Genomic DNA, 9579 nt, shown 5'->3' on the forward strand with positions numbered 1-9579 from the left:
CAGCCATCTCCTCTGTGAGGTTTTTCACCTTTGAGAAGAAGGGAGCACATGTAAATAATGAAAGTAGACAAGAGGAGTCCCATATCAGCACAGCGCTCCTCTGGAATGTGAGTGACAGGATCTGCCTTATACCTTGTTTTCAGTGGCATGTTTTTCCTTCTCAACCTTGGCCAGTGTTAGCTCAAGATCATCAATATCTTTCTTCAGCTCCGAACATTCGTCCTCCAGTTTCCTCTTCTTGGCGGTCAGCTCAGCATTGATTTCTTCCTCATCCTCAGCTCTTTCAGTCACCTCCTTAACTTTGGCTTCTAACTGGATTTTGGTTTTGATGAGCTGGTCACACCTTTCTTCAGCATCAGCCAAAGCATCAGCTTCCTGATGGGAAAATATCATTTTTAGAGATATATTTTTTGTGGGAATATTGGCATCCTCACATCCACAGTTTAGATTCCTGGATAGCAATATTTTAATTAAAATTTGGGTTATGTTCCAAGAGAATTAAATATAATACAGAAGTAATTTTATATTGTTGGTTTTGAAATAGGCAGTTTTGAAAATTAAAACCTAACAAAATTCTTTCAGTCTACATGAAGGCCTTAGTATTTACATGTTTGTGCAAGGTATAGAATCCGATATTATCTCATAATGTCAATCATTAGAACAAAGTACATTAATTTCAGTTTAAATATAATAATAATTCCCACATTTATGACGTGCCAAGTGATAAACATATGCCAAAATACAGATAAATACTAAAGTCACTGTTACGCTCACATTCCTGTATTTCTCTTTTTTTACCCTAATGTTTGTCTGGAGCAACTGTTTCTGATTCAGATTTTCATCACCACAGCCCAAAAATACTCAGCATCTGGCAGCCTTCGCATTTCTCTGTGATACTCTCATCAGCTAAGAAGAAAAGGAGTTGCCTGTACATTTGTCTCTAGGGTTTTTTTATAACAGGTGTCCTGTGGTGTCTGTTATATTTTGTCTCAAGTTTCAGTCTAGCAGAAACGATATGAAAGAAAACCATAATGTCAGCAGCGAGTGGATTTTTTTCATCTTTTTTACAGTTTAAAAAGAAGGACATGTAAATTGCCCTACATACAACATACACTGTTTAATATTACTTTGAGGATATGGTCTTTTCTCTTCTGTGAATGTTTTAATTTAGAAACTGCAGCATTACAACACTGCAGATGTGGCACATAATTCTAAGTGATTTAGGAGCGTGATTTAGGAGTGCAAGACTACTATATTCTGTTTCCTTTCAGTTAGTTCAGTGTTAAAATATAGTAGCGTTTGTAACAGCTAAGTCACCATTTAACACTGGCCAGTTATTTAACTGGAGAACAGAGGAAAGAACTGTCCTCTTGACTTATCCTAATAATTTCTAATCACATGTGTATAAGCATAGGCATACTCAGTTCTCAAGAGGTAGAAAAAAATTGCTAGAACAAAACATTATACTAATACATGTAAAGTTTCTTGATTGCTCTGACAAAGTTTAGCTTAATGTGAACGATAAAGGCCTCAGAATTCACCACAGTAACCTCCTGACTACAGCCTCCGGACATTCCTTACTGAAGCTAGTTTTCTTTGAAAGAGCACCACTTAATGAAATACAATTGAACTGAATTAAATTGTAGCTTCTGTGTGTCTCTTAAAAATGTAATTGTAAATATCAGCCTGACGGTCACAGGTTGGTTAGGATGATGGGAGTACTCACAGCCTGCACTTGGAGCTGCAGGTCATTCTTCTCCTGCATCAGTTTCACCATTTTCTCCTCCAGCTCCTTCCTCTTTGCCTCAGACTTTGCAAGCTCTTCCTTGGTTTTCTCAAACTCTTGTTTCATGTTGGCCATCTCCTTCTCAGACTCTGCGCTCTTCAGCAAGGGCTTGATCTTGAAGAAGAGCTTCATCCAGGGCCAGTGCTTCACATTCATGAATGCACGAATGTTGTACTGGATGCAGAAAACAGACTCTCTGAAAGGTAAGTCAAATCAATGTTATTTAGACCATGACGACACAATAAGCTATATACAGTGAATCTAATTTGAAGAAATGCCTACCTCCTCTCCACCATCCTCTGGTACTCCACTCTCATCAGGAAGCCCCTGCACCTGGCCTGTGTGCGGGTGATGAGCTGTGCCAGCTTCTCATCCCTCATCTCCTCCAAGAGACCTATCAGCCCAGCTTTGAAGAACACCTGAGGTGAGAACATGAAAATAGATGTAGTGTACATGCTCGTTGTTCACTGTAGCCTGGTGTCCTGTGCTCCATGGCAGGTAATAGGGGAAATCAGGAGGAAAATCAAAGCACAAAAAATGTATGTAGTGATAGACCCTCTTTTATACCTCCAAACTTGCAGTTACCTGCAGTTGAGGAATTACAAAATCCAAACATTGTGCCTTCATTCTTACTAACCTTTAATTCTTCTATTTTACAACTTTGTCTTAAATGCATAACCCTCTATTATCCTTTAGTTTAACCACCTTACGTCAAAGAATTTGAGTTTTAGTCAACTGTTGAGTCAATAACTACGTAGTTGATTTCTTTTAAATACATTACTTGATGATTTTACATACTATCTGGAGAATCTGAGTATCATTCTCAACCCATACAAATGAACAACACATCATACTTAAAACAAACAGTTCTTATACCTTGGTGTGACCAAATTTGTATTGAGTGTGGTCTATATCAATTGATCCAAGAAGTTTCTCACAAGCCTTCTTGCTGTCAATGAACTGTCCCTCTGGGATAGCACTTGCATTTAATACTTTGTATCTGAGGGAGAAAATGGAAAGACTTGCATTGGACTTGATGATCTTAAGGATCTTCTCCAACATAAATGATTTTATGAAGACGAAAAGGTCTGTTGTTGAGACCAGTTGGCTGGTACCCTACAAGTGAGTCTAAGAGCTGTTGAAAACATAACAATGCTGTGAAATATAAACTTTAGAGAAGGCTTTAGTCACCAGAAATGAAACTTAAATTTCACGAGCCTCTCAAGATGGACAAAATGATCCAGTAAAGGGAAGAAATCTGACCTCTGTTTAAAATCTGCGTACAGGACTCTGTTGGGAAATCCTTTCCTGCAAATTCTGATGCCTTCCAGCACGCCGTTACACCGCAGCTGGTGAAGCACCAGTTCATGCTCCATGGCACCTGGCAATTCAGAGCACAAATATACGCCATATTCTGTAATACAGAGGGGAAGCGCTACACCATACCGAAAACCTTGTATATGTGAGTCTCTTACCAGGTGTTTTTGTTTCATTTGGGATGATGCAGCGCACAAAATGGGGGTGGGTGCTTCGCAGATTGGTCATCAGCTTGTTTAAATTCTCCTGGGAGAGTCATTGACAAAAGTTTATATTAGCAAATGTAATTTCCACTACAAGTATCAAGCCCTCTGAAATAAGATAATGAGATATCAGACAAAAGTTAGCTTTCAGGATTCTTTTAAATTCTGAACTGAAGCCCCCTGCACCAGTTTTTCTGACTTTCCACAGATCTTTGCTGTTATTACATTAATGTATAAAGTTCTTCTGATTAATCTGTTGGAAATATCATACTCTTGAACATACAGTATTAATACATTTCACTGACTTTAGCGGAATACCTTAATTAGAAATTATATCCATCTTCCATTGGATATACCCAGAGAGATAAACCGGTACCTCTATGAGGGCAGCGTAAAGCAGCCAAAACATTAAGATGTATAAAAAACTTAACATTGAGTGTTTAAACCAAAACATTAAGATTTTTAAACAAGAGTGATAGTGGAAGGAAATCTGAAAACATAACAGAAATGCAATCCAAATGCAGCAAATGACATTTTAATTTAATTACTTCTTAATTTACCTCTTAAACACATATGACCATTAAACGTAGTCTTACTGCATTATTTTTGAATTATGCATGCTTTCAATAATTTCCTACTTGCAAGGCCAAGGCACTACAGCTACAATTATTATTCTTGGGGCATATGCACATAGGTCCATGCCTCGTTTCAGAGCACTGGCTAGAGGCTGTCAGGTGATCAAGAATCACATTACAGCCAGTTTAAACAGCAGGTTTACTGCTCAACTTAGGAGGAAATAGACAACACTCTACAGTACCCGGAAAAGAGCTGAGACAGTCTGGAAGGAAGAACCTTTCTTCTTCCCACCTTTCTTGCCAGCACTAGCATCTGCAACATTGAAAATAAGTAAAACAGGGCTTAGATTTTTGATTTTACCTTTTATGATTTATTTTTGTAAGATGTAAATCAGTGAAAATATGGGATTCAAAGAACCAACCTGCTTCTGCTCCACCATAGTTGGCAAAGAGTAAGGCCAGTGTCTTCAGGGATGATTTCTGGTACAACCCAATGACAGTTTCATTCAGAGGGTCCTTGTTCTTCTCCAGCCAGCCAGAGATGTTGTAGTCCACCGTGCCAGCATAGTGTATCAGGGAGAAGTGGGCCTCAACCTTTCCCTTGGTAGGTTTGGGCTTCTGGAAGTTGCTGGACTTGCCCAGGTGCTGGTCATAGAGCTTGTTCTTGAAAGAGGTGTCAGTTGCCTTGGGGAACATGCACTCCTCTTCCAGGATGGAGAAGATGCCCATGGGCTGGGAAAAATTCACAAGGGAGACAGATTGTAATTTTCTTTTCAGAACAATAATGACCTTCATCTAGGCAGAGTCGTGGAACACAGACTGAGATAAAAATCAGAGAAGATGGTTACGTTTGGTTACAGAAAAGAAGTTACATTTTCTGCTACTTATATTTTTTAACATCTAATAAATCATAAAGAAAAACTTGCCACCAAAAAGCTGTGTGAACTCTCCTTCATGTCTCACTTGACAGAAAAAATAAACTACAGGGCAAGGTATTTTGGATAACAAAAGCTGAATATTTGGACATGAACATAGAAGATGCCTTTGAAAAATGAGACCAAGTAATTATACAATTTCCACATATGAAGCACACCAGAACAGGAAGGATACCTTCTCAATGAGCTCAATGCAGGCAGCCAGGTCCATCCCAAAGTCAATGAATGTCCATTCAATTCCTTCCTTCTTGTACTCCTCCTGCTCCAGCACGAACATGTGGTGGTTGAAGAACTGTTGCAGTTTCTCATTGGTGAAGTTGATGCACAGCTGCTCAAAGCTGTTGAACTGGAAATAAAACAAGCAAGTCTCATATTTGCAAGATGCAACAATAACTGCGAACCCTCCTCCTTTAAAAATAAGGAATGCAGCTATCTTGTCTTCATTGCCAAGTCCGTGCATTCCTTCAGTCTGCTTTATGTCTACACAACTGGACAGAGAAATGCATCAAAATTAAGTGTCCACAAGGATTTTTTTTTTTTATAAAAATGTGAAGTTACAATATATTTCCTTTATACTCTGAGACCAAGTTACAGGGAGAAAAAAACAAGCTTAGGCTTATCACGATATACATGTTTTTATACTGTCTTGTCCTTGATTGGGCCATGTTTTATTTTTGAGATTTGACATTTTGAAATATGGCAAGTCCTTGAAAGATCTATTTTGTACTTCATGACTAAAAAAGGCAAATAGCTGCAAACAATTATGTGATGATATTATGTCTCCTTTAGAAATACATCTCAGGGTGGCCATAACATCCAGCTGTCACTTCCAAATAGCTCTTACCAAATCTTTGCTACTTACATCAAAAATCTCAAAGCCGGCAATGTCCAGGACACCAATGAAGTACTGCCTGGGCTGCTTGGTATCCAGCTGTTGGTTGATACGAACAACCATCCACAAGAACATCCTCTCATAGACAGCCTTGGCAAGAGCACCTACAGCATTGTGAACCTACAAGAAAAATAAATGCCTGGAGTTACCACTCTGCTCAGTGCAGGGGGTTTGGAGTAGATGGTCTCTTTCAGCTCAACACATTCTATGATTCTATGATTCAGAGCAGAATCAAAAGGATCTTAACTCAAAATATGGTTTCAGGTTACCTGCTGTGCAGTTTGACCCTTGGTCACATATTCATTCCCAACCTTGACTCGGGGGTAGCAGAGGGCCTTAAGCATGTCAGCTGAATTCAGACCCGTAAGGTAGGCAGCCTTGTCAGCAACTAAAAAGACAGAGGAGAAAGGAAGAATTTAGTGTCAGGTAGACTTCAAATCCTGGAGTATTCCCTTAAAGGCTGCAGGGCTCAGGGAATCTTGGTAATATCATTATGGATATTGAGCTTTGCTAAAAGAATTTATGTGTGAAAACCTTCACAGAAGCGTGTAAAAAGTAACGACATTTTCAAAAACCTCTTGGCACAAAACTAAAATCTGCACCTTGCGAGTCAGATTATTGGAAGTGCACATGTATGTCAGTAATCTCAGTGACAAGAGCCAGGTACTGACCACCCAATATTTAAGGTGGAACACAGCGGGGATATCTCTGATCTCTTTCAGATGCAGAGTCTACAGACGTTTCTGAGCTTTGGTTTCTGATGTTCAGTAAAACTCACCGGGTTTCATCCTTTTACCTATGGTACTTCCCACCTTCTGCCTTCTCCTTTAATAAGAGGAGCCATTGCTCAGAAAGGTGAAGATGTGGGTTGTAGGTCCTGCACCAGCTAAGGAGAGGGATCAAATACAACTCTCACACCAGAGTTGCCTGAACATTTGACACTTGATGGTCCCCTTGTCCTGTTAGATCTGAACCACTTGGAAGTTTCACAATTGGAAGCTGTGTTCTAACAAAGGAATGAATAATAATGCTCAAGGAGGGACATCATTGCTCCTGACTTCCTGGAAGTGTATAAGGGACAGTTTAAACTGTTAATTTTTCGTAGCATAAGATAAAAATATCCTGAGATCAGGGAACTTGATGTACTGAGAAAAGGACAAGGGGCGTTGTTTTTCTGGCTTACTGTTTTCCCTGTGACCTTAAAGTACAAGAATGAATAACTTCTGCTCTCTTCCACAATCCATAGTGCCTTATAGAAGGGTCAGTTACTAAGTTTGATAATACCTTCTGTGCCATCTGGCTCAGCCTGCTCCTCTCTTGGTTTCTGCTTGAACTTCAGGTTCCCGTAGTGCATGACAGCCCCTGTCAGCTTGTAGATGGCTGTCTTCTCATCAGCACTGAAGCCCAGGATGTCTATGGCACTCTGGCAATACAGTCAGCAAGGTGAAATATTTGCATGTTATGAGATGTATGACCTGCGCCTCTTGACCTGTTGCGTAAATTACTTACATCCGTAGCCATCAGCTCCTCCTTGTCATCAATGCTGGGAACAGTGATCTCACCTTGACTGACAAAAGGGTAGTCAAATGGGTTGGTGGTGATGAGGAGCATTTCTGAAAACAAATAGGTTTGTGGGTTTAATTTCATTGGTTATGTAACATTTAACATTTAACAACTAACATGACTATGTAACGTTTTGTAACGTTCCTCCTCCAGAAAGCTCAGTGACATCTCCTACCAATGAGCTCTGGTTTCTTGTTGGACATGATCTGATAGAATATGTGGTAGCTTCTTTCTGCCTTGAGCTGGAAAGTGACTCTGGACTTCTCCAGCAGATCTGGCAAAGGGGGAAGAAAGAGTCAGGCACAAAAGTGCACTTAGAGGTGGGAATTTAGGAAAGAATGGGATCAGTCCAGGAGAGTCTCTTACAGGTTTCAATGTCAGCAGAAGCCAGTTTGCCTGTAGCTCCAAAGTGGATTCTGATGAATTTGCCCTGTTGAGGAGAAGAAGAAGCATTTCACCCTGGATTCATTGCCATCTCCCTATGTGAGAATGCCAATAGCTGATCACTGCTGTTACAATAAGGAGAGATTTTATCCAAAGCAACAACTTACAAAGCGTGAGGAGTTGTCGTTCCTCACAGTCTTGGCATTGCCAAAGGCCTCCAGCAGTGGGTTGGCGCTGATGATTTGATCCTCAAGCGTTCCCTGCAGGATGATCATTATTCCTGGTTATCACTTGCAAAAACAAAAACCACAGCAGGAACAGAGAAGAACATTGACTCAAGCCATTATCTATTAATTTACCTGCATTTTGCCGGACTGCTCCTCCTTCTTCTTTTCCCCACTGGCTGCAATTGTTGCAAAGTACTGGATGACACGCTTTGTGTTCACAGTCTTCCCAGCACCGGATTCTCCGCTGTCAAAGCAAAGAGAGAAGCAGAGAGCGTGTGGTCAGGCAGGAGGTTCCCTGGCACTGGGCAGCCCTGTGGGGGACCGAGCAGGGAGGTACATACGTGATCAGGATCGACTGGTTCTCGCGATCTGTGAAAGAGGCAGAGCAAAAGGCAGTGTTAGCAGCTGAACTCGTTAAGACCGAGCTGAGTGAGAAGTAAAGCTGTAAAAGTAACTTGGGCCCCATTCAGAAAATCCAAGACTAGGTAATACCCTCCTAGGTCTTAACACCCTCCTAGGTCTTAACAGTGTTAAGTATAAGCCCAAAAGGATACATAGAGATGCCAGAGGTTCATTGACTGAGCCAAACTGTGCATCTACTTGCCTCTGTCACAGTTGTCATGGTTCTCATCAAGAAATCTAATTAAACTGCCTATCAGACAATCACAGAATTTCTTTGGGTGGAAGAGTCCTTCAAGAACAGCAAGTCCAGCCATTAACCCAGCACTGACAAGTCACCGCTAAACCATGTCCCTTTTGATGAAGAACCAAACACTTTTGGTGAAGAACTTTCTCCTAATATCCAGCCTAAACCTTCCTCAGCATAACTTGCAGCCATTTCCTCAAGTCTTATTGCTTGTTGCTAGGGAGAAAAGGCTCCCTCCTCTCTCCAACCTCCTGCCAGGTAGTTCTAGAGAACAATAAAGTCTCCCCTCAGCCTCCTTTCCTCCAGGCTAAACAATCCCAGCTCCTTCAGCTGTTTCTCATAGGACTTGTGTTTCAGACCCTTCACCAGCTTTGTTGCCCTTTTCTGGACACGGTTCAGTGCCTCAATGTCGTTCTTGTAGTGAGGGGCTCAAACCTGAACACAGCACTCGAGATACAGCCTCACCAGTGCCAAGTACAGGGGGACAATCACTTCCTGACTCCTGGCCACACTGTTTCTGATACAGGCCAAGATGCCATTGGCCCTCTTGGCCACCTGAGCACACTGCTGGCTCATCTTGAGCCAGCTGTCAGCCTACGCCCTCAAGCCCTTTTCCGATGTGCAGTCTTCCAACCACGCATCCCTAAGTCTGTAGACTTCTATGGGGTTATTATGAAGTGAGCACAGGACCCAGCACTTGGCCTTGTTGAATCTCATACAATGAGCCTTGGCACATTGATCCAGCCTGTCTAGATCCCTCTGTAGCTCCTCCCTACCCTCCAGCTGATTGACTGTAGATCCTCCCTACCCTCCAGCTGATTGACACACCCACCTAACTTGGTGTCATCTGCCAACTTAGTGAGGGTGCAAAATCTATGGATCATACGGAATAATAAATTTTTCTTTCATATCAGTGTAAAAAGTAGCAAAATGAGCCAAGTACTATTTATGCATTGTAAGAGTGTAGAATTTCATGCAACAGAGTGAAAATAATACGCAGTGCTGAGTCCATGCATGCTCCTGGGCCAGTTTCCCTTGAAACTAATTCCTG

The 9579-nt window shown here is 41.3% G+C and overlaps 1 protein-coding gene across 1 annotated transcript; it reads right to left on the bottom strand.

The window, feature by feature from the left end:
- Window positions 1–4: 4 nt before the first annotated feature.
- On the bottom strand, window positions 5–8251 carry LOC104269444 (myosin heavy chain, skeletal muscle, adult; the record flags this gene model as incomplete). The annotated part of the gene is made up of 19 exons (XM_009878096.1): window positions 5–28; window positions 133–375; window positions 1727–1982; window positions 2069–2205; window positions 2663–2786; window positions 3050–3167; window positions 3262–3349; window positions 4124–4194; window positions 4304–4613; window positions 4992–5162; window positions 5679–5828; window positions 5978–6096; window positions 6993–7131; window positions 7218–7321; window positions 7447–7545; window positions 7638–7701; window positions 7823–7915; window positions 8015–8126; window positions 8224–8251. Coding segments are annotated over 19 exons (2450 nt in total), but the record flags the coding sequence as incomplete, so codon positions are not given.
- Between the last annotated feature and the right edge of the window lie 1328 nt (window positions 8252–9579).

Source organism: Apaloderma vittatum, unplaced genomic scaffold (genome assembly GCF_000703405.1).
Source record: "Apaloderma vittatum isolate BGI_N311 unplaced genomic scaffold, ASM70340v1 scaffold21690, whole genome shotgun sequence".
Lineage (NCBI taxonomy): Eukaryota > Metazoa > Chordata > Aves > Trogoniformes > Trogonidae > Apaloderma > Apaloderma vittatum.